Source organism: Oculina patagonica, chromosome 14 (assembly GCF_052425735.1).
Source record: "Oculina patagonica isolate OP01 chromosome 14, crgOcupat, whole genome shotgun sequence".
Classification (NCBI taxonomy): domain Eukaryota; kingdom Metazoa; phylum Cnidaria; class Anthozoa; order Scleractinia; family Oculinidae; genus Oculina; species Oculina patagonica.
This window is the reverse complement of record NC_135771.1, coordinates 14905449-14930563: the sequence shown is the minus strand read 5'-3', so window position 1 is coordinate 14930563 and position 25115 is coordinate 14905449. Positions and strand designations below refer to the sequence as shown.

The following is a 25115-nucleotide window of genomic DNA, read 5'->3' as shown; positions in this document are numbered from 1 at the left end:
TGACATGCCACACAGACTGCACTTCAAGTAAATTTAATTAACTGTAGGATTAGAGACAGATGTTAACTTAAGTGAAATTTTTAGCGATATTGTTACTGACCAATTACGGTAATGATTCGAATAAGAACCCTGGGCGCTTATTTTATTTTGGGAGCTCAAGGGAGTGCATACGCTTGTTGGAGACAAGACGCTTATTAGGAATGGGACGCTTACTTCGTTTTTGATCTAAACATCTGGATGTACAAAACTAGTAAAGATTTCTTGTTTTATGGAATCCTACCGGATATGAAAATAACAGTCGAGACATTTAGCAAACCAGTGCTTTGTAATGATGGAATGATGGAATATTAGTGCTTATCAACAAAAACGCATTCAAAGGTGGGATGGAGCGCTTATTAGGAATGGGCACTTACTGAAAGGAGGGAACTAAATCGAATCATTTCGGTAAATTATTCGCCCTCATTTTGTATGCATATGTTCGGTCTGCGCCCTGATAAACAGTCACACAATAGAATCTGCGGTACATTATCTAACGACCGTTATTGTTAACTAATAGTTAAGTACCTATTTAGAACGAGTAACAAATGTGCCAAACAATCGAAAAAAAAAACGAAAAAAAACACATTCTTTAAGTATGAATTTGGTAAAAAAATGCCTTCATTGTGTCGTTTCCGCAGTTTCTTTTACCTGCATTCCCAGATAGAAAAACGGAACTGATCGCCATTGAAGCAACAAACAAAGAAGATAGAAAATCAGATCTGAAGCTGAGCCATCTAGCACTTGCCAATACCATGGAATTGACCCGGGTATGGGCGTCTTGAACCCTGCAGAAATGAAACAAACCAGATGATTTGCATTATCGAACTCAAGATAACACATTCTACTTCTGAAGGAAACCTGCCTCTGTATGAATGTGTTAATACAAATTAAGCTATAAGGGCCTCCACTAGTATCTACGGCAGCAATAAAGCACTCCTTAATGGAGCATACGCAAACGCTAAAATTGGCCCAAACAAAATGGCGGATAACTTAAAATCGAAGTCGGCAGTAAATTCGTCCAAAAAATGGTTTTGGTCGTTCCTGATTTTAGAAAAGGCCGCCATATTAGTTGTTTTAAAACAACTCTCGCCAGTCTTTCGAACCGAGAGGGTCAAGTTTTGGCTCAGGAACAGGGACAACTTTTCTCATATGACGCACGGCAAAAGATGGCTCGGGGGGAGAGGATGACCCTCCTACTGAGGGCCAACTCTCCTCCATATAAACAGGCCCTAAAACTCCTGGACATAAAAAAGAAAGCGACTTCAACCAGTCATACTTGACTTTTTTGTTTTGGATGTCGACAGCGTAGTTTTCCCTCCAGCGGTAAGGTATTATTTTGTTCCATGTGACTGTTAGCTGTTAAATTATTCTAGTAATGAAATATCAGCAACATTAAGAAATCAAAATTCCCTGTGGAAAACATAGGAAATTTTTCTTTTCATTAGCTCGACAGAGCTCAATCTTAGCTTAATTTAACCTTGTTGTTTTTTGTTTCATTATTTCGCGGTTTAATTTCATTCAAATGCAAGTTTTGTGTGTAGAAACATGGCCCTCAGTAATAATCGGGGATTAACTTGCCTTTAATGCCTTCATAACATGACAACAACAACAGGTTCATGTATAGGAGTTAGTCTTTTTAGGACATGTTAGAAAGTAAGATACGACATGCGTTACAATGAGGGGGCGGCGTTTTTGTAAACAAAGTAACTTAATAGAAGGTAACTCTTTCACGAGTGAATGCAAAGCAATGAACAGGTCGTTAACCCTTTGTTATTTCCGCTGACCAGTGCATAAGGCTTGTGCGGATGGCTTTATGCAGTGTTTGAAAAGACGGCCTTTTTACCCTATAACATGGCGACTGTCACGGTTGAGAATGTGTTGATTTTGGTTTATAACTACAATTTTTCAATTTATCGCTTGAGCAAATCCTGTAGTACTTGCAGCTGTCTTGCAAAGCCGCTCAATTCTGGATCAAGCGATCGCTTCTAAAACACAGCGTGCAAACATATGTGCGCGCTACCGCTAGGTGACCAAAGGTGTACACCGCCTTTCTTTTCTTGGGAAGAGATCTAGAGTTGGGGAAAGTCGAGCATAGAAGCGAAATGAAAAACGGGAAACTACCTTGCATGAGATAAGCAAAAGGCTTTGAGATGATTTGTTTGCTCACCTGTAAAATTTGTCAATAAAGTGTTTCTCCATTCGTCGTGTACGAATTGTGTCCAGGCCATTGATGGTCTCCGAGAAGTGTGAAAACACTGGACTGCGGCATATGGACTCTAACCTCTTCAACTCGCGTGATGTCTTAAGGTAATAATTTGCGTAATAACAGAAAAGTACCAGCAAAGGAACAACAATTAAGATGATCCAAGGATTGGTTACTGAGCTGATCAGGACTGCAGACGAGATGAGTAATATAAACTGAATGGCTGAATGGAAAACCTTGGGTAACAGCTCATCTAGACAACCGATGTCTTCAGAGAATCTGTTCAAAATGCGACCAGCTGGGTTGGTGTCAAAAAACAAGACCGGAGCTTTAAGCACACTGTTAACCATCTTGTCATGGAGGCGTTCTGAAGAACTGGTACAGACTTCAAAGAAAATATAAGCCCGGATGACGGGAATAACCAAGGCAAGGGAAACCAGGCAGGTGTAGATATCAGTGTTTGTTTTGTCCTGCTGATATGTCAGAGGCTTCTGAGTGTACTGGGATAGCCACACATCTGGGGCAATCAAAGCCACTAATAAGAGGAATCAACATTTTAATATTAATAACCTTTCCAGCCGGTGATGGGGGGGGGAATTTTGAGGCCCTCTCCAACTTTGAACACGTGTTATTTCAAAACTTTTGAACTGATACCAGATTTGGTGACTTTTCCCTTTTTTTACAGGAAACAATTGAACGTTAGTAACACTTGTCCATAACCTTGTCATTTTACATGGATGGAGGGTGAATAGGTTCTCGGAGCGACAGATTTAGTCTTAAAACGAGCCCGTATAGTTGAGAATTTTGGTGCGGATTCCCGACTCCTCATGTCAGGAAGCTCTGATCGTGGATACTAAACGAAGTTCGGATCACTTTGCTTGGTCTTTGTCGGCTTGTTGGCGAAATTGTTGCAAAAGCAAGCAACAAAACAATAACATCTTGTTTACAAGCATCTAACGGTAGAATAGTTGTACTATATCCGAGAAGCAGTATCTTAGACGAGAATTCAACTTATAGAGTGTTGTCCCAATACACGTGAAACAAATTGAAATGACAATAGTTCCGTGTCGAAGTGAGAAATAACGTCTCGTTGTTTCTTATTTTAATACCTTGATCATTACTACTTAGAACGATATATATTAGGTTTAAATTCTCGCTTTTTAGACATACCAAACTAATTTATAAAATCAAGCAATACTTACGTAATACGACTAAATTTTTCGGAAAATACGCAATGAATTCATGCACGCCTGCGGTATCAATTACTTTAATTAACATATTTATTTCGAAATTAATTATTAACACATTTGCTGAAGTTTCCTACACCTTTCAAATGAATTAAAATACAACTCTTTCAAATTAGAATGCAATTTTATCAATGTTATGTGACTATTTCAGTGAAATTTAATTTTAGCGGGAAAATAGCCATAAAGCAATCAGAGACATTTTTGAACTAAATTCTGGAAAAAGAGTTTCTTTCCAATCAATAAATTCTTGTTTTTCTTAATATACTGTTATAAAATGGCTTTTAATAAAATACACCGCACTTTTTTTCCCCTCACTATTTTTATAACTTTAAGTGCATTTTACATGTCACATCTTGATCTACGCTGACCTCCCACTTCACTCCGACTACGCACATACTCAAGACTAGAAACCTCCAAAAATATAAACTAGAGGAAAATCGCACACCCTAGCAAAGCAAATCCGGCCCACTCAAATCTGTCAGCAATCTCTCACGCAAGTCGCATACTCACTAGGCCTAAACTGTGATGATCTCGAACGAACTAATTATTATGCTAATTGACTCTTCTTCTTTCCCTAGAGATACTATGGAAGGCGACATAACTGGTCGTATAGCTTCGGCAACAGAGATCAAGACACTAATCATAGACGGTGCTTATGTTGTCTAGGTCTAAGTCATCTATCCTTTATAAACTTCAGACTAGCAAAATAACGATAGAGCAATCCGTAGAGCCAAACCTGCATCCATTCCTTAGCATGGGAAAGCGTGATTCTATACACACTCACCGCTACCTCTGCTGACACTGACCAGGTCCTGCATCTACCACAACTACGGATCTGTGCCTGCCTCTTCTGGACACAAGTAACACGACACCACGTAAAGTCTGAACTACCCCAAAGCAAAAGAGTCAACCTAAATAGGGGAAGAGGACCACAAACAACCCAAACCAACCTCCACCCACCCCCAACCCCAGCGGCACTTCTCAGGCAAGCGACACTACTCGCCACTAATCTGACCTCCCATAACTTCTAGACACCTCTTATACCTCCAACATTGAAGCACGTCTTAAAAACTTCCGCCCCGCGGCTGCTCAAAACAATTTCGACTAGCCACTCGTCTCTTACGGGTCACTGGGCCACCTGAGGCTGTCAGGCTCATCGGAGCGAGGAGCACTCGACACAAAATAAGGAAGCGCAAACTCACAAAGTTACTCGTCTGCGGCGAGGCAGTCGCATGCACTCAGAGGCTCTCAAAAGCGAATGCTGTGTAGAAGGTGGCCAAATGTGAAAAGGAAAAGAACGAAGACGTGGCCCGGTCGCCCGGGGCGCGGGCCCCCTCCCTCCCGTCCCCGGGGGGCGCCTGGGCGCGCGGGGGTCCGTCGTCCGCTCCTCTCGTCGCGGGGCGCGGCGGCTCGCCACTTCCCCCGTCGGCGGGTCGCCTCCCTCTTCTGGGTCGGCGGTGTCGCCTTGGCGTGGTGCCGCCTGTCGGCGCGCTGCGGCGGTGCCTCGTGTCGTCCTTTCCGGGGGCGGACTGTCCGCCGCCCTGGTGGGTTTGCGGGTCGCCGGTGTCCCGCGCGGCCCCCCCTCCTTCCTCGTCCCGGCGGGCGGCTCTCCCTCTCCTCTGCCGGACTGACCTGGCCTTATAGTATTGATTGCCTTTCGGGCCTTATACCTATTTTAGTAGTTCGACTCATTTTTGTACAGCATATTTATATATTAACTTTATTTTGTCTCATCTCCTGACTTATATAGTTTTATTTATTCATTCACTTATTATCATTATTTTTATTTTTTTTTCTTACTATTTAGGTGGTACCTGTAACTAGCTGGTGTGACATTCTGTCACACCTTATTGCTAAGTGTATGACAATTAACGACTATTGTATTGTATTGTATTGTATTGTAGACTAACTATAGTTATACCCAAGCAAGGTTCATGGGTTAGTCTTAAGTTTGCAAACGAAAAACCAATCAGAATGCGACAATCCTTTTCGCACGTGCGAGATGAACATAAATATGCAAAACAAAGCGTGAAGGGAAGGAAAAAAAAGAAAAACAACATGCCAAGAAATAACATATTAGCAATGTTAGCAAAAATAAAGCTTGAATTCTTCGGCGTCTAGCATCCTAACTTCATTTTATTTTCTTCAACACCGAGATGCCGTGCAAAAATAGAAAAATATAGAGGAACAACTAGACACAGATCAACAACAAGGGCTGTCATGAACTAATTTAAATTCGAAATTATTCAAAAGCTAATCAGAACTAACAATAGTTAACTGCATTGGTGTGACCGCTTAGCCTGGTTCTCTGATCGTCCCGCGTCTCGCCTTCGTCGCTTCGTTCGCTGCTCCTCACCTCGCGCCGCGGCCGGGCCCAGCTAGACGACCGAAAGTACTAACTATAGTTAGGTATGACGTCACGTAACTTGAGACTAACTATAGTTAAACTTCAGTTACGTCGTAGATGTGACCGCAGCCAATATTTTTTACAGTCCATATGCTTTGTTTTTTAAAATATTCAACGAAACAAATTGATTTCAAGAAATTCAAAATGGCGGATCTAAGATGGCGAATCCAAGATCGTGGATATTTTAGTTTTTACCATGACTGAGAAAATTTCTCACGCGCTCATTGGTCGAAAGGTATGGTCGATGAGAGTATAGACCGCGCAATAATGTAAGTCAAATTTGGGAAAACTCGAGATGTTTACGCGACTTTTCCAAAAGACATAATCACGCGAGTTTTAAAAAGGAAGCTGCATCATTGAGGACTAAAATTTCACACATTCGTCGGCTTCGAAGTCAAAAAAAAAATGCAATCTTGCGAGCTGTCACGTGCGCGCAACTTTACACTTATTCTCCATCTAATTCGCCGGTTAATTTTCTGTGTGATGGTATAAAATAAATGGATCACATTTTTCCATGGCCTTCACTCTTATAGACGCCATAAAACGCCTAACGGCTCGTGGATTTCCACTTGAGTGCTTAACATTTTATGTGCGTAATTTCTATGGTCTCAAAAACGTGGTTGATTTGTTAAATTTAAGACGCCATTATGACATCACTACTGTTGCTGAAGACATCTAAAGTTTTGTTAAAGATTCGTATCTTACCAGACGCGTTGATGTTAAAGGTTTGTGGTTATTCATTCAATCCTAATGGCAATATTGATGAAAGACGATTTCAGTGAAATAATAAACTAATATAATACCATCAAACAAGTTTTGTCCTAATGACGTTACATACATTTCGTCATAATAGCGGCAAAGAATGTAGCCATAGGAACCAATTTATACATCATCATGTCGTGTTAATTTGCTGGCCATAGGGAAATCGGTTTTAAAGTTACAGGGACCAGGCTTTTGAAGTCCTCCACACCACCAAACCCCCACCCCCAAAACTCCCACTCCGGTCCTAGAAGTATCAAAAAAATCCCGGACTGAATAGGGTTAAACATTATGATGTGCCTTTATCTTTCACAGTATCATTTCCTTCCCTGTGGAGGCATTCCCCTACACTGGACTTGACGGGGAGACTCCGCCAGAAAGGAGTACCTTTTTTAAGCTGGAGGTATTATATATGAATGGGTTAGTGTGAACCTCGTAGCGGAACCTCCTGGTAGAAACTTTTGTTGTATAAACCAATTCCCATCCCCTCGTATTGCTTTAGTGTAAACGCGATTAGTGATGGGCTTGGTAGTTACATTGTGTTGATGAACTAACCCTGAGCCAAACTTGAAAAAGCTAATGAATATTTTCTTTGTCCTCCATCCTCAATTTCATTATTGTGATAACGTTCAGTATTCATCTACGCGGCAGGGCACTCGTATTTTGTTTTGAGTGATTGTTCTAGGAAACTGAATTTCCTCTTAAATGAACAGTTGTATGGCATGTTCTTAAAGTTTGCAAAATTATGCCAAAACGTGGCGACAGTGTATAAATAATACTAACCTTGACTGACAAGGAAAACTGCAAATACCAGGGTCATGACCATTGGGTGCATTCCAGCCCTAAAGTAATCCCAGTACAGCCTGGACGAGATGAACCCAACAGCTCTATCCTCTTCTGAAAGCTCCAGATGTTCGGTCAAGCCATCATCTCCAAGACTTACGCTTTCGTTGTGTTCTTGGCCTTCAAGCCTTTTTTCACTTGTCTCATCGTGTGTTGCGAAAGATGCATCTAAGATAGCACTAAGGACATTGGCGTTTTTCAACTCGGAGTAGACCCCTATCCCCAACACACTACCATTGTCCAGCACAACAATTTGATCAGCTATCTTCATGTACTTCTCATCATAGGTGACCATAATTGTAATCTTATCTTTTAATAGCTGACAAATACACTGGTTAAATATGTGTTCACCAACTTTAACATCTACGGCACAGAGAGGATCATCCAAGACATACACGTCAGCATCTGCATACACTGCGCGTGCCAGACTTACTCGTGCGCGTTTGCCTCCACTCAGCACGGCTCCACGTTCTCCAACAAATGTCAAAACACCGTTAGATAGTTTTTTTAAGTCTTCTTTAAGAGCACAGGCCTCAATCACTTTTGCAAATTTGTCCTCATCAAAGGCTTCTCCAAACAAAATGTTTTCTTGAATTGTTCCAGAAAAAACCCAGGCAGTTTGAGAAACATAGGCAGAAGTTCCCATGTAACTTACTGTTCCATTATATATGTCAATCTCTCCCACAATTGTGGCGAGTAGGGTGGACTTTCCACTTCCCACTTTACCTGTGATAATTGTAAGACTCTTGTCTACCGCTTCAAAACTAACGTTTTCAATAATGTTTTGTTCAATGGTGTCTGTCATTCTGCATGTCAAGTTTGAAACAACTAACGTTCTTATGTCCTGTGATGGTTCCAAATTTTGTTGACATTCTTTGTCGCCTAAGGTGACTGGAAGCGCTGAGTTTTCTGGGACTTCTCTCACAAATACAGGCATACTGGAGTCGCTCCTTTCCTTCGCTTTGTGTTCAATTTGTGAAACTCTATGATCCTCGCCATTTTCTACAAAGGTAAGATTTGCCATATGTAAAAATTGTTCTATTCTCTTCAACGAAACAAAGGACTCTAGCAGCATGGTGACTCCACTTGTCATCCACCATAATATTGATGTCCGCAATGTGTTGAGGAAGGAGAGTAGCATGAAGGTTTGTGCTGGTGTTACTTGTTTTCCAGCCAGAACAGAGGTTAAGACGAACGAAAACAAGGCAATAGGTCCTGCTATAAATGTCAAACACTCAAGCAGCGATAAAGGGATATTCTTCTTACGGATGATCCCGATTTCTTTTCTGAAATCAAAATTTTAACGTGACCCGCTTATTAAAAATGCCAATACCACATACAATAACATAGAATTGATAAATTGCCTTCTCACAACAGACAGGGTCCAAAAAGGGAGGGAGGAAAGGGGAGGTGGGAGAGCAGAGGCCAGAGCCCTATCATTCTATTGCATGGTGACCTAATATTATTTTGGTGCAGAACCTGCGACCGTGGAGTTCCGCTTTTTTGGATCCGGAGCCCTGGGTCCCTGAATTGAAATCATTTGGAACCTGCAAAACTGGCATCAGCGCATAATAGTTTGTCTTTTCATCCGACATCGTGCGTTGCTTGGCACTTTTTCACACGAAAATGAAAAACGAATAATGAAAAATGACAACATAGGAAAATAAAATGTTGACTTAAGACCTTTGGGGAAAAATTCTCAAAAAGTTCCTAACTAGTCCCATCAACAAAGAGTATTACGAATTAAAGACTGATTTGCTCTGAAAAAAAGTCAATTTTCAGAAACGTTTACAAACAAAAATAGCAACGCGTTGAAATAATTATTTTTGTTACGGCGACGTCCGCTATGATAAATGACCGTGACGGCAGCGAAAAAACGCAACCGTTGGCTAAGTTTTCAAGTTCCGATTTTGCATGTTGTTTGAAGGCTTGGTCTTACCCTCGAATACTCCTGACGTTGCCTCTGTAGTTCTGTTCCCACGCGTGCGCTTTAATGGCACGGATAGCACTGACCAGCTCATCCATTAGCGTGATGCGTTGGTCCGACTGTTTAGCGGTTTTTCGACGCAAAATGGCACAAAGATGTGAAAGTACAAATATGCCTGGGACTGCGCTCAGGAAAACAAGAATGGGTATCAATGCTTCCCTTCCAATCAGAAACAAAACCATACAAGTTATCACAGGAAGTTCGATAAACGACAACGAGGACAGTGATAGGAATTTTGGAGCGCTCTCAATCCTTTTCACGTCATTGGATACTAAATCTATCACGTGACCTGTTGAAAACTCTTGTAGTCTCGCTTTGCCGACCAGTGGGATCTGCAAACAAAATTACACCAGTTGAAAGATGTTTAAAGATGTTTAAAACTAGTTCTTTGTATGGTACAAAACATTTTGCCAAAATTAATAGAAACAGGGGAAAATGGAAGAAAAGGAGACAACCGGGAAAAAAATAGAGAATACGTGAAGATACCAACCAACATCGTGAAAATGAGACAGCTAGAAATTTTGAGCATGCTGTAAAAAATGCTTTGAAATGCCCTGTTGTAGATGCTACGAATTTAGGATTTCGTTGAAAACCATTGACCAGGACACATATCTGAGGAGGGCGTTGGGGCCTATTGGAAACCGCACAAAAAGTCATAAAAAAAATCATCAAAACTGCAGTAAAATTGGATCAAAACGGAAAATCACACAAAATCCCAATTTTCAAACCCAAACCTCAAACCTTTGACACCTGGAGATTTTTTAAAAATACTATTGCTTCTTGATTGTCTTGTTCCTTTGCAGGCACGTTGGTAGCCATATTTACTAACTTTAGTTGTTCTCAGTCCAAGGTCAAATTCTCAGGCGTTATCCTGCCCGGTGGGGGTACTCTCATATAATGTTATAAGCAAGGAACCCATTACCCGGAGCGTGCAACTTCCGTATATTTTTGCAACGGCGTTTTCACAAGTAAAGTTATTTTAAGCTAGCCTTTTAAAATTACTGCTCACGATGAAGTCAGCATCTACCTTGCGAGGAAATACTGAACTCATCGCTTGAAATGCTGTCAGAACACTCCGTAAAAGTTTCCTCGCGCTATCCGCTTTGTTAACTTCCCAGGTGGAAGAGGTACTGTAGTCACATATCAACAATCTATTATGAAATCGCTTATGATTGGCTATCCGAAACTAATTGACAGGAAAATGTATCTAAAAATATCTTTACTTGTGAAAACGCCGTTCATAGACTCAGTATGGAAGTTGCACACTCGGGGTAATGGGCTCCAAGCAGTTTAGTATGGGTTTTGATCTAGGATAGGGTGCCATTTACCGGGAAACTGATCAGTGGTATGAAGAACTAAGTCGATAATAGGAATAGAAACTCATAAGAGAAAGAGGCTTTCCAACCGTCAACAAAATCATCCCGGCAACGTTGTTGACAAATGGTTTCCTTCAAAAAACTATAGTGCTACAGTTCTTAAAAAGGGTTGCTGGTTCCAGCGGCACACCACCACCCAAAAATATGCAAGTACCCCCGGGGAGTTATTTCAGCCGCGCGCGTTTAGGTTTGTCCGCCCTTCAAACTTTTTTTGTGGCCCTTCCTCCCCCCTCCCTCCACCACCATAACTAGTGAACGGTCCCTTACGCTGAGCAGCTCGAAGCTTGACAGTTCACCCAGGCATACCTCAGGCATTTAATTATGTACCGTGCCCAAGAAGGACGGGCAAAAGTCAGAAAACCTTTTCGGAACGGGATTTAAAATTTGACTTTTCAGTCTAGAAATTGGTGTAAAATCGGAAGTGCCAACTTTTTTTGGGTCTTGCGAAATGCGCGTGTTTGTTTTGTTGATTTTTTTGCCCTGCAAACTCACGATAAGCCAGATGTCATTGAATAAAAGCATTTTTGTCTGACGGGAGGACCATTTTACTATTAAACCTGACACAAGGATAGGGCATTTGTAAACCTTTTTGGGCCAGTTACGGAGCGGAAGATTTGAATAAGGCAATCCTTAAAAGTTGAAATAGCCAATGAGTTGTATTGGGATTTGGGAGTGGTTACCTTCATGTAGACTATTCCCTTGATTGCGCTGCTGAGCTGTACGCCAATCATCTCAAATTGATACGATAATGAAATTTGAGGTGGCAGCTATCAAACCACAGAGAGGCATAAGTGCTGCCACACCGTAAGCCAAGCCATTTCCTTTGTCGGAATCCATAAATAATTGTATAAGGGTTCCCAGCAAAAGTGGCTGTATAACACGCCCTGCAGCGTAGCGGAGGAAAACACACCAATTAAGACAAAATTCTTTCAATGAAATTGTTTTTAAAACGCTTTTCCACAGTTTGGCTCGTTTTCCAATTCGGCGACACTCTTCAATGTCATTATTCCATTGATTTTGAAGCTTTGCCGTTAATTCTTGTGTCTTGTATTTATCATAAATAGGAAAGACATCAGACTGCGTCAAAAGCCGCTGGCTTCCAGTTTTTAAAACGTCGTTGATCCACCAAAACGTGAATGCCGAGAAAAGGTTTGCTGTGCTGAGTGGCTGGAAGACGTTTTTGTCATCTTTTTCATCACTGGCGACTTTCTTGTAGCCTTTATTTGACATAATACTGTAATTTAAAAGCAGATAACACACTTAATTAAGGAAAAGGCTGTCGGTCATTCATGATCAGGCCGGGCTCTATACAAAAGGGACGGGGATGCTTGTCGCCTTCTTCAGGGGTATAATTGAAGATTTCGTTCTCACTGAGGGTGATCAGGACAGAACAGCAATATTTTCACCCATCAAAGTATCTTGTAGGGTTACATGCGAAAAAGTGCATTATGCATCATAGATGAGAACTTTAGCTGACAATTTCTTTTCTTTTATCGTCCTTAAAGTAATCAAAGCTTTTATTTGTGTGCGTTTATGAAGGCATCTTTTAGGGGCAGATTAAGCTTAAGCACGCCCAGATTGGTCTCCTTTTGGGGTTTAAATAAATTTTATAATATCATCACACTTTTCTTATAATAAGTGTATATCGTAGAACACGTTGCGAAATGCATTGTGGTGCCCAACGTTTTAGGCCAAGAAGCCTTAATTGCGCTTTTGATCTTTCCGCGACCCACAATGCATCATTTTGCTTTTTTTTGTTTTGTTTTGTTTTTTTTGTTTTTTTTTTGAAAAAAAAGGTATGTTTGTACCACAAGTAAATGTAAGAAGTGAATGTGTAATTTGTAAGTATAACTGACTCAAGTGAGCATTGTAATGATAAGTAGATGTAACACTGCATGTGGTGTTTTCGTATATGATGTAAGTAATGTAATGTGTTGTGATCAATAAAATATTATTTTAAAAAAATGCATCATTTTGCAGGAAAAGTGGAGGAAAGCCCCGATTGGGGCTGCTGCTTCGGTCGGTCATTTCAGATGATCTCCCTGCGGCAGCAGTTATCATCTTTGGTGAGTTGTAATAGATACTTGCCTTTTATTGTAAATACTGTTTTATTAATCAAAGGACAATAAATAATAAACGTCATGTGAAGTTTCCTTCTTCATGTTTGTAGTCTCCTGCTGCTTAGTGAACGATTTTAAGTCGGCTTAAGTGAACGTATTTTCTCTGTCACTCGAAATCTTTCAACCGGCTTTTGCAAAGTTTGGCAGCCGTGCAATGGCGCGAAATGACGTTATCAATATCCTCACTAGTGAGGATATGGAAAATACCCCACTACGGTCCTGGATGTAATTTCGTATGACTTTTATCAGTGGTCTATATTCCAGTAAGACACTCGTGTCAATATCATAAAAAGCAATTGAAAATGTACTTTCCTGCTCCGGATACATTATAGTTAAAAGGGTTCTTATTTCCAAACTCAGAGCGCAAATAAAATTTAAAAGCGTGAGATATTTCGTCTGATATCTCCAGACTTCATCAGTCAATGAGGTGGTTTTTTCAAGATGAATGTTAAGAAGTCATTTCAAAGCCTCGGGGGAGTTAAAATTCTGCCATTAATTGGAGCTAATTCCAAACCATTGTCTCTATTTAACAAAGGTTTTCTGAGTTTTATCTCAATGGCCTTTTTTACCCAAACAAGACAAAAGTGTTAGCTACCGAAATCAACACGTTTCAACGCCGGGTAAAAGAGGCCATTGAGAAAAAAACTCAGAAAACCTTTGTTAAATAGAGACAATGGTTTTGAATTAACTCCAATTTACCCAAGCAAGACCATGACAAAAGTGTTAGCTACCGAAATCAACACCTTTAAACGCCGGGTAAAAGAGGCCATTGAGAAAAAACACAGAAAACTTTTGTTAAATAGAGACAATGGTTTTGAATTTGAAGTAGAAATTGAAGTCAATGGTAGTTATTTAATTGTCGTTATCCTCGGCCTCGACAAAAACCTTTAAACTCCCAAATTTGAATTTAGTGCGTGCTCGAGTTTATATGTACGCATGCTCGTTTTCAAATTTATCCGCATTAGTGTGGACGGCGAAATTATTGAAAACGTGACGAAAACGATAGCGTGAATGGAAAACATCTTATCCGTTTTCGGGGCGAAAACTCCGTTTTCAAATTCATCCGGATTCGTGTGGACGGAGCCTAAATGTTTTGGCTTATAAATGTTGCATATTTAATTGCGTGTGATCTTCGTTTGAAAGCCGCAAAATGAATCCATAGGGCATTTTCAAAAATACCATAATACTCTTTGTTGTCTCTCCAAAATTTTGCATAAGCATTGTTTCCAATCTCTCTTGCTGTCCCAAGAGAAATTGAAAACAATGCTTATGCAAAATTTTGGAGGGACAACAAAGAGTATTATGGTATTTTTGAAAATGGCCTATGGGCGAAAACTTTCGGGCGGTACTCGCTACTCTGTTTACTGTTTTAAAGAAACGCCATGCATAGCATAGTCCTTTGAAGATTCAGCTTGTGTAAAACAGCTGACGATCCCTGTTGCATCATCTGTTACACCTCATGCACATCACGCCAACAAAATAGAGGCAGATTTCCATAATAATTCGGGAATATTTTTAATGATTTCCTTGCCAAAATTTAACTTCTTGGTCTTACGCGAAAATAGTTACACCAACTCGCAAGATCAAGAACACAGCAAGGAGGGGAACCCTGAGTATAACACTCTAAGGGCCCCTTCACATGATCCCTGTTGACCGGGCTGGCCCAGTTACCGAGATCTTGGCTTACTCCTATTTTCTTTGTAAAAATTTCGATGTGTTCATATGAGAAGGCGGGCCAGCCCAGTTACCGATATCACGGTTTCTGCAACCGAGATCTCGGCAACCGGAAAAAAATTTTCCCATATGAACACTCTAACATGGTCACCGGGCTGCAACTTTTTTGAGAAAATAGCTTCCCTTTCCTAACTGGGCGGTTAAAATGGCATAATTTTGCCTTGTATGTATTTCCACTTTAGAAAAATGCGAATTACGGTAGCTTTATTGCCCCCGCAGGATTTTGGCCCAGAGGCCAAAACCCGAGGAGGCATCATTGTAATCCGCGCGTATATATAGTATTTACATGGTATATGCAGGAAAAATCTCGATTTGACCAAAATGGGCGCGCAAATAGTATCGGGAGTTGTGCAAAAAGCCCGCAAGTGGGTATCAGGAGGTGTGATAAATGCCTGTAAGGTGATTGGTCAATATGACGCAAGATGAACAAATCTCTGCGTGGTGATTGGGTGATGATGACAACTCATCAGCGAAAACACGTGCGCACTCGGCAACAACGCTTCAACGATTTCTTGCTTGGAGTAAAGATAATTTGAGGTTTTATTCGAGGCCTATTCATTTCACAATGTCTAAAAGCCAAAGTAATGCAATTATTGAAAAGAGTTCGCGATAATTAACTCGCAGAGAAGTAAGAAAATCCACATTTTTACTTCTGAGTGGTGCTGTCATTTCACGAAGCCCCAAAGATAGTACGAACATATCTAACCATATCTTCAAATTTGTCTGCGATTTACGATCAGCAAGCCTTAGTCCAAAACCGCGATTTACCAAGCGCAAACTACTTGAACGGAGAAAAGTCTTGATCAGTCTACCTCCGGACGAGATTTACAAGATGATATGCGGCATCAAGAAAAGATATTCGAAAGAGATCTCGAGAATATTATTTAAGACTCGCGGCAGGCCAAACCGGAAACCAGAAGCGAACGACTTTTATTAGAAAGTCCAGCGTTTGCATTGACAAAGGTGAGAAATTCTTTCGGTGTCCTTTCCTTTTTAAAAGTTGATCGTTCTCATGAAGCGCGATTTACGATAAGAAAGCTTTTGTCCAATACCGCGATTTACCAGGCACAAACTGCTTGAACGGAGAAAAGTCTTGATCAGTTCACCTCCGAACGAAATTTACAAGATGATATGCGGCATCAAGAATTGAAAAGAAAATCAAAAGAGATCTCGAGATACATTGTGATTATTTAAAACTCGCGGCAGGCGTTTGCATCGACAGAGGTGAGAAATTCTTTCGGCATCCTTTTCTTTTTCAAGGTTGATCATTCTCAAGTCGTTCTTTATGCTTGGGCTCAGCCCAAATTTAACCTCAAAGGTAATTTTTCGCTGAGATCTAGACTTACCACAGTGAAGCGAGTTCGAGCCCGCAAATCGGCTCAGTGAGCGACGCAAGTCGCGATAGGTCGACCTTCGTCCCGGCGTGTCAAATTAATAAAGACGAAGGACTTTTTCTAAAGACTAGCTTGAGTCTAGCTGAGGACACTTACCATGTCAAGATACTGCTGTCGCGTTCTTGTAATTAAATTTACCGTATCATAAATCTGTCCGAATTTTTGCTTAATTTCGTGATGTTTTGTTTATTCACTTGACTTTAACTGAAACTGTAGTGTTTGTTACTTAAGCCTTACCCTCCCCACCCCCCATGTATATATTACCCAGCATGACACTGGAGCTTTGATGGTTAAATGTACACGAGTGTAATGGCGTCGTTCTCTTTTACTGTTGGTTAAATCCGGATCATCCACGGTTAAATCCGCACATCCACTACAAAAACGTATGTCCTCTTTCCATCTTGATGAAGAAAAGGCCAGAAACCATTAGAAAACACAAGCCACCAGGGAGCGTTTTCTCGATAAACATCCCAACAAAACAATTAGTTTCCAATCAAATGTAGAAAAGGATGAACAGAAAAGAAAAACTGATTAACACCGGGGGCAACCTAGTGTCAACTATTTCTAGTTAGTAAAGTTACAAGTGTCGATAAAGCTACGATAGTCGCGAACGATGCAACTTTATGTGTCGCCATTTTGGTTTCGTCTCTTGAATTTTATCCCCGTCCACCGGGCTAAAATTTTCTATACTAACAGACGACAAAATTCTTCCTGGTAACCGAGACAGCCCGTAAACCGGGCTCATGTGAAGACTCATATAAGCCCGGTTGACCGGGCTGGCCCAGTTATCGATGTGTTCCTACGAGAAGGCGGGCCAGCCCGGTTGCCGAGATCTCGATTTCTGCAACCGAGATATCGGTAAGGCCCAGTTCATACGTCGCATTTCTGCCGTGTCGAATTCAATTAATCGAATTAAATTCGGCAGAAGTTCAACGTCTGAATCGGCTGTCGAATTTCTGCCGCACGTTCGACTAGTCTTGTCGCATTATCCGACAGAAATGCGACACCGATTCAAACGTCGCATTTCCGCCGTGTCGAATCTAATAAAAAAATACACATATCTTGCGTTTGGATATATAGGTCGGCTAGCCAGTAAAAACAACTTGCAGTATAACCTCCAAATTAAGTGCGACACAAGTGCGACGTATGAATCAACAGTCGCATTTCTGCCGCACTAATTTGAATTAAATTCGACACGGCAGATCGAAATGCGACGTACGAACCGGGCCTAACCGGGATGAAAATTTTTCCATATGAACATTCTACCCCAGTTACCGCGATGAACCTTTTTTTTTTTTTTTGAGAAAATAACTTCGCTTCCGCAACTGGGCAGTCAAAATGGCATAATTTTGCCTTATTTTTTCCACTTAAGAAGTATGCGAATTTGCTATATTAGTAAAGTTCCAAGTGTCGATAAAGCTTCGATAGTCGCGAACAATGCAACTTAATGTGTCGCCATTTTGGTTTCGTCTCTTGAATTTCATCCAATCGGGCTGAAATTTCCCATATGAACAGACGACAAAATCCATCCCGGTAACCGAGACAGCCCGTTTACCGGGCTCATATGAAGAGCCTCCTCTTATGACTCAGGACTCAAGGAGTAGGAAAAATTGATTACAATTTCGTCGCAAAACTTCTTACTCTAACCGTTCGTAGTACAGAAACCTGGTTTGCTTGTCACACATGATTTGTATGATCCCTCTCGCTTTTTCTTGATCATAACGACACCATCCACTAATCATTTCTAATTTTAAAACGGCAATGTCGCTGTCCACTTTGCGTGATTTCACGGCAGCTGTCTTGTCGTTCATCGTCATTTCAGTTCCTTAGGGGTCATGAATGGTCCCTCAAAATGTCGCAGTGCTCGCAATGCTCGCAAAATGTAATGGGGGGCTCGTTTGCTCGTGCTCGCACAATTTTACAAGTGCTCGCATGCTCGGTTTTTAGTGAAGGTAGGTTTCTGAAAAGTGCTCGTTGCTCGCAAGGCTAATTTTTGTCAATGCTCGTGCCGCCGAGGGGGGGGGGGGGGGACTCGCATATGAAAGTGACGGGGATGCTCGTCGTCTCGCTTAGGGGTGTAAATTTCGGATCTTTGGTCTCGCTTAGGATGTTCCGGGGAAAACGTCAATATTTTTAGCGATAATGGTCTCGTTTAGCAAATGCTTACAAAGACCATTTGATACCCCTTTCCTTCATGTCGCCGTTTGAGAGCCGTGTCGCCTGTCGGAATTTACCCCTAACAGTGCCTCATTCGTCACGACAAAAAATTTCTCCTTACCTTACGAACAGCGGACCGCCGAGACCGAGGCAGCGTGTGTAAAAATGGCACAAAGAAACACTAAGGAAAACGTTCCTGGCTTAGATTCTGAGCCCCGCCAAAACCATTCGACCTTTTGTCGGTCCGTGTCATCAAGAAAATATGTACATACGTTAATGCCTATTTAAATGCCCTGAAGGGTGACACGCTACACAGGGCAAACGATTCCGATCCACCGCAAATTTAAAAAAAGATCTCAGAATTCATAACGTACATTAGTCACATTGAAACGATATAGATTTAAAAACCACTGAAACACTATGTACAATCTATTTCACCACATTGGACCAATACCAACAACGATAAGCAAAAACAGACCACTCGCCACGCACGCAAAAAAAGCATAAACATAAACTCAAATAAACATTAGCATAAGCATAAGCGTGCGAAGCGTGAACCTGAATGACATAAGCATAAGATTAAGCACAAGAAAATGGAAGCATTTCCTTTTTCTTATGCTTATGATTGTGTTTATGCTTATGTCTGTGAACCGGCCTTAAGAGAGGGTGTCAATGGGGTAATTTACGTTTTAAAAAGCTGCAAATTTATTTTAATTGTCAGGAAAAGTGGAGGAAAGCCCCGATTGGGGCTGCTGCTTCGGTCGGTCATTTCAGATGACCTTCCTGCGGCAGCAATTATCATCTTTGGTGAGTTGTAAAATATACTTGCCTTTTATTTTAAATACTGTTTTATTAATCAAAGGACAATAAATAATAAACGTCATGTGAAGTTTCCTTCTTCATGTTTGTAGTCTCCTGCTGCTTAGTGAACGATTTTAAGTCGGCTTAAGTGAACGTAATTTCTCTGTCACTCGAAATCTTGCAACCGGCTTTTGCAAAGTTTGGCAGCCGTGCAATGGTGCGAAATGACGTAATCAATATCCTCACTAGTGAGGATATGGAAAATACCCCACTACGGTCCTGGATGTAATTTCGTATGACTTTTATCAGTGGTCTATATTCCAGTAAGACACTCGTGTCAATATAATAATCAAAGATCTCTTCGAGATATCGACTTTTTTTGCATGAAGTTAGTATGAGTAGAAGGTTTATCCTGGGCATTGTTGTTCGAACATATCATGGAAGAATTCAAACGTCTTTCAGTTCAAGCATTTTTTTTATTTTCGCGGAGGAAATGCTGTATTTGTCAGTCGCGACGGCTGGGTGCTTTGCGACTCATATACTTTGGCTTGGTTAAAAATGGTAAACTTTGACGTTTGCCTTTAATCGAAATAGTTGTTTCCTTTCGAGTTAGAAAGATTTCTACTCGGCTTAATGCAGGGTTCTCGATAAAGGTTACGCACGACAGAGTTACCTTTTGTCTCGTCACGCAATCTTAACCCCACATTGAGAAGTAAATTTTCGTTTGGATATTACCAAAAGCCGCTTCTCCTCGCGTTATTCTTTACCTTACGGCTACACATGCCATTTCTAACGACTACATTTCCAGTAAAACAGTTGCTGTTTATTTTTCTAATGGCGATGCATTATTTTCTGAATACATTCTTCATATATACCCACACCCCCGGCCCACACCGAAAAGAAATCCCTTGAATTGAGAACGCGAATAAATGATTATTTACTCGTGTTTAGCGTGACTAACGCAATAGATTGTCGCGAAAACAAATCCTTTAGGTTGAATATTAGCGCCGCTTTAGTATGTGAAAGACTTGTATTAAACAGTACAAATTTCCGTTCTTAATCATTTTAGGTTAAATATTAGCGCCCCTTCAGTGTGTGAGACGCTTGTACCAGTACAACGCTTTAGACTGTGAAAGACTTTAACGTTGCCTTCATGGGCTGAACCACTCACATTCTCGATTAGTTGTGTCATATCTCATTTGAGATACTCACGCATAAAAATAATTGTTATATAACGTTTATACATGTGACAAGTCACGTTTTTAACACGAGATCGCAAGTGTTGACGCAATACTTATGAGAGACCCTTTCATCACCCACAGCGGAATATGTGACAAGTCACGTCTTTAAGGTCGCGGGGGACACCTAAGGCTCATCATTATGTATTTATTTAAAGCGTATGCACGACGTACAACGACTGACATCGACAACTTTACGAGATATTTATGACTGAATAAAAATATGGGTGCGTGCGCGTGATTTCAAAAATATCGCTGTTTCTTTGATATTTTAACCAATTTAAAGCGTAGCATTTTACGTTGTATAATAGGGGGTCTATGAGTAAGTTTTCATTCAGATTTGAATATTTCTGCAACTCAAAGTAATCACAATAATATTCGGCATAAACAATCGTTTCCTTTCTAAAAACGCATTGTTCTCGCCATAAAAGCGTGGAATATAATTACCATAATTACATCTCTGATCGTGTTTTGGTCGGGACACCTTCGGAAATTTCAAAGTTTGGACTTTTCCGACAATTTTGTGGCAGAGAATACAGCGCGGATACAGAACTTCATGACTTGTCTCTGCAGATAGGTAAACTATGAATACTGTAGTGTGTCATAACAGAAGCGGAATTTTAAAAGAGCGGTTTTAGAAAGAGGTAGAAGGCATTAAATTCAAATTTGCTCATTTAAACCGCCATAACTTGCTGGCAAACTTTAAATTAAAAAATCCGCTTCTGTTATGACACTCTTGAGATGTTGACTGATTGGTCTTTGACAAGATCACAGTGTGCTGTCTTATACTCGTTCCGCAAACTCTGCCACGAAATCATGTACTTCCTAATTTGGCACTAACGAGGCTATAACATCGCTGTAAGTGCAATCTGCCAAATAAAAGATTACATTCATAATCGTTCATCATTTCTTTATGTCCCTGTAAAATTTGAGCTAAATCGCACCCATAACAGCCGAGAAATAAGCGTTTTAAAAGATGCAGGTCAAGCAAAATTTCGCTTCATGAATTTATTCATGCGTAGGTATCCCCCGCGACCTTAACACGAGATCGCAAGTGTTGACGCAATACTAATAAGAGACCCTTTCATCACCCACAGCGGAAAGAAATCCCTTGAGAAATTAAAACAGTCCCTTGAGAAATTAAAAAAGTCCCTTGAGAGTTAACAAGAATGTGGTTCCAAATTTTGCCCCACATAACTGCTATTCTCCTACTTTCGCTTGTAAACAAGCAAAAAAAGTCGAAAAAAGCAATTGAAAATGTTACTTTCCTGCTCCGGAAACATTATGTAATGTTAAATAAATGAGCAGCAGTGTTTTATCAAGTTTAAAACACGAGGCGCAGCCGAGTGTTTTAGACTTGATAAAACATGAACTGCGAATTTATTGAACGGCTTAAAAATCTTCTGATGTAGATCAACTCATTCTTGCACTAATATTTAGATTTGGGGTTAATTTTGCCTAGAAAATTGGACGTAAAGTTTAGCCGTGTCTTTATTAAACATTAATTTCTTTTGTATTTTCTTTGTGAATTATTAATTAATTTTGTAAAGTTAAAGGGGTTCTTATTTCCAAACTCAGAGCGCAAATAAAATTTAAAAGCGTGAGATATTTCGTCTGATATCGTCCAGACTTCATCCGTCAATGAGGTGGTTTTTTCAAGATGAATGTTAAGAAGTCATTTCAAAGCCTCGGGGGAGTTAAAATTCTGTCATAAATTGGAGCTAATTCAAAACCATTGTCTCTATTTAAAAAAGGTTTTCTGAGTTTTATCTCAATGGCCTCTTTTACCCAAAGACAAAAGTGTTAGCTACCGAAATCAACACGATTAAACGCCGGGTAAAAGAGGCCATTGAGAAAAAACTCAGAAAACCTTTGTTAAATAGAGACAATGGTTTTGAATTAACTCCAATTTACCCAAGCAAGACAAAAGTGTTAGCTACCGAAATCAACACCTTTAAACGCCGAGTAAAAGAGGCCATTGAGAAAAACCTCAGAAAACTTTTGTTAAATAGAGACAATGGTTTTGAATTTGAAGTAGAAATTGAAGTCAATGGTAGTTATTTAATTGACGTTATCCTCGGCGTCGACAAAAACCTTAAACTCCCAAATTTGAATTTAGTGCGTGCTCGAGTTTATATGTACGCATGCTCTATCATTCATCTTTGACCGATGCCGCGTTTCGTTTTCAAATTTATCCGCATTAGTGTGGACGGCGAAATTATTGAAAACGTGACGAAAACGATAGCGTGAATGGAAAACATCTTATCCGTTTTCGGGGCGAAAACTCCGTTTTCAAATTCATCCGGATTCGTGTGGACGGAGCCTAAATGTTTTGGCTTATAAATATAAATTTTACATATTTAATTGCGTGTGATCTTCGTTTGAAAGGAGGCCATTTTAAAAAATTCCATAATACTCTTTGTTGTCTCTCCAAAATTTTGCATAAGCATTGTTTCCAATCTCTCTTGCTGTCCCAAAAGAAATTGAAAACAAGGCTTATGCAAAATTTTGGAGCGACAACAAAGAGTATTATGGTATTTTTGAAAATGGCCTATGGGCGAAAACTTTCTGGCGGTACTCGCTACTCTGTTTACTGTTTTAAAGAAACGCCATGCATAGCATAGTCCTTTAAGGATTCAGCTTGTATACAGCTTGACGATCCCTGTTGCATCATCTGTTACACCTCATGCACATCACGCCAACAAAATAGCGGCAGATTTCCATAATAATTCGGGAATATTTTTAATGATTTCCTTGCCAAAATTTAACTTCTTGGTCTCTAGCATAAATCGAGCCATTGTGATTATTTAAAACTTGCGGCAGGCGTTTGCATCGACAACGGTGCGAAATTCTTTTGGCATCCTTTTCGTTTTCAAGGTTGATCATTCTCATGTCATTCTTATGCTTGGGCTCAGCCCAAATATTTAGAAAACATTTGGGCCGGCTCAAATGGTAATTTTAAAACGTTTTGCTGTTTCTTAAGTTTATCCTCGCTGAGATCTAGACTTACCACAGCGAAGCGAGTTCGAGCCCGCAAATCGGCTCAGTGAGCGACGCAAGTCGCGATAGGTCGACCTTCGTCCCGGCGTGTCAAATTAATAAAGACGAAGGACTTTTTCTAAAGTCTAGCTTGAGTCTAGCTGAGGACACTTACCATGTCAAGATACTGCTGTCGCGTTCTTGTAATTAAATTTACCGTATCATAAATCTTTCCGAATTTTTGCTTAATTTCGTGATGTTTTGTTTATTCACTTGACTTTAACTAAAACGTATGTCCTCTTTCCATCTTGATGAAGAAAAGGCCAGAAACCATTAGAAAACACAAGCCACCAGGGAGCGTTTTCTTCGATAAACATCCCAACAAAACAATTAGTTTCCAATCAAATGTAGAAAAGGATGAACAGAAAAGAAAAACTGATTAACACCGGGGGCAATCTAGTGTCAACTATTTCTAGTTAGTAAAGTTACAAGTGTCGATAAAGCTACGATAGTCGCGAACGATGCAAATTTATGTGTCGCCATTTTGGTTTCGTCACTTGAATTTTATCTCCGTCAACCGGGCTAAAATTTTCTATATGAACAGACGACAAAATTCTTCCTGGTAACCGAGACAGCCCGTAAACCGGGCTCATGTGAAGACTCATATAAGCCCGGTTGACCGGGCTGGCCCAGTTATCGGTGTGTTCATACGAGAAGGCGGGCCAGCCCGGTTGCCGAGATCTCGGTTTCTGCAACCGAGATCTCGGTAAGGCCCAGTTCATACGTCGCATTTCTGCCGTGTCGAAAAATTAAAATAAACGAATTAAATTCGGCAGAAGTTCAACGTCTGAATCGGCTGTCGAATTTCTGCCGCACGTTCGACTAGTCTTGTCGCATTATCCGACAGAAATGCGACACCGATTCAAACGTCGCATTTCCGCCGTGTCGAATCTAATAAAAAAAATACACATATCTTGCGTTTGGATATATAGTTCGGCTAGACAGTAAACACAACTTGCAGTATAACCTCCAAATTAAGTGCGACACAAGTGCGACGTATGAATCAACAGTCGCATTTCTGCCGCACTTATTTGAATTAAATGCGACACGGCAGATCGAAATGCGACGTACGAACCGGGCCTAACCGGGATGAAAATTTTTCCATATGAACATTCTACCCCAGTTACCGCAATGAACCTTTTTTTGAGAAAATAACTTCGCTTTCGCAACTGGGCAGTCAAAATGGCATAATTTTGCCTTGTATCCACTTAAGAAGTATGCGAATTTGTTTTATTAGTAAAGTTCCAAGTGTCGATAAAGCTACGATAGTCGCGAACAATGCAACTTAATTGTCATAGTCTGTAAGATTCGAACTTTGGCTGGCCACCGTACCTCACCGATTTCGCTGAAATTTGGCATGCAGTCTTGCTTTAGGGTCCTAACTACCAAATGGATATTAAAAAGTTTCAAATCTTTTCATTTTGGAAAATATCGAGAAGGCCGATTTGAAGCGTCCGTGACGGCCCGCCAACATGGTGGATCGAAGGTGTTCTTGTTACTTCGACACTGAACCTGCCGTCACAGTTTCTCGATCATACTTGGTACAGTTATAAAGAACTATCTTTCTTCTTTCAATTTATCAACATAGATTCAGCAAATGCTGAGTTTGAATGATCAACGGCCAAGAAGTTCGAAGGTATGTTAACGATGTTTTGAACAGCCTCAAATTTACTACAAAATGAAAGGCTTATAACTCCACTGTTATCTCGATTTAGAACTAGCCAATTACCATGAACAAAGCTTGTTCATTGGTGAATTGATTCCATTAATA

The 25115-nt window shown here is 40.5% G+C and overlaps 1 protein-coding gene across 2 annotated transcripts in view; it reads right to left on the bottom strand.

Moving 5' to 3' along the window:
* The window catches only part of LOC144637978 (ATP-binding cassette sub-family C member 4-like), a 38839-nt gene that overhangs the window by 2029 nt on the left and 11695 nt on the right, over positions 1-25115 (bottom strand). The window contains exons 1-6 of one of the 2 annotated variants that reach the window (XM_078497071.1): positions 18388-18496; positions 11542-12095; positions 9438-9817; positions 7439-8784; positions 2207-2777; positions 688-824 (exon numbers count right to left, since the gene is read on the bottom strand). In XM_078497071.1, coding sequence (XP_078353197.1) covers positions 688-824; positions 2207-2777; positions 7439-8784; positions 9438-9817; positions 11542-11592 — 2485 coding nt within the window. In that variant the 5' untranslated portion in view covers positions 11593-12095; positions 18388-18496. Of the gene's footprint in view, positions 1-687; positions 825-2206; positions 2778-7438; positions 8785-9437; positions 9818-11541; positions 12096-18387; positions 18497-25115 lie in introns of those variants that run through there. The other variant, XM_078497069.1, reaches the window with a different exon arrangement.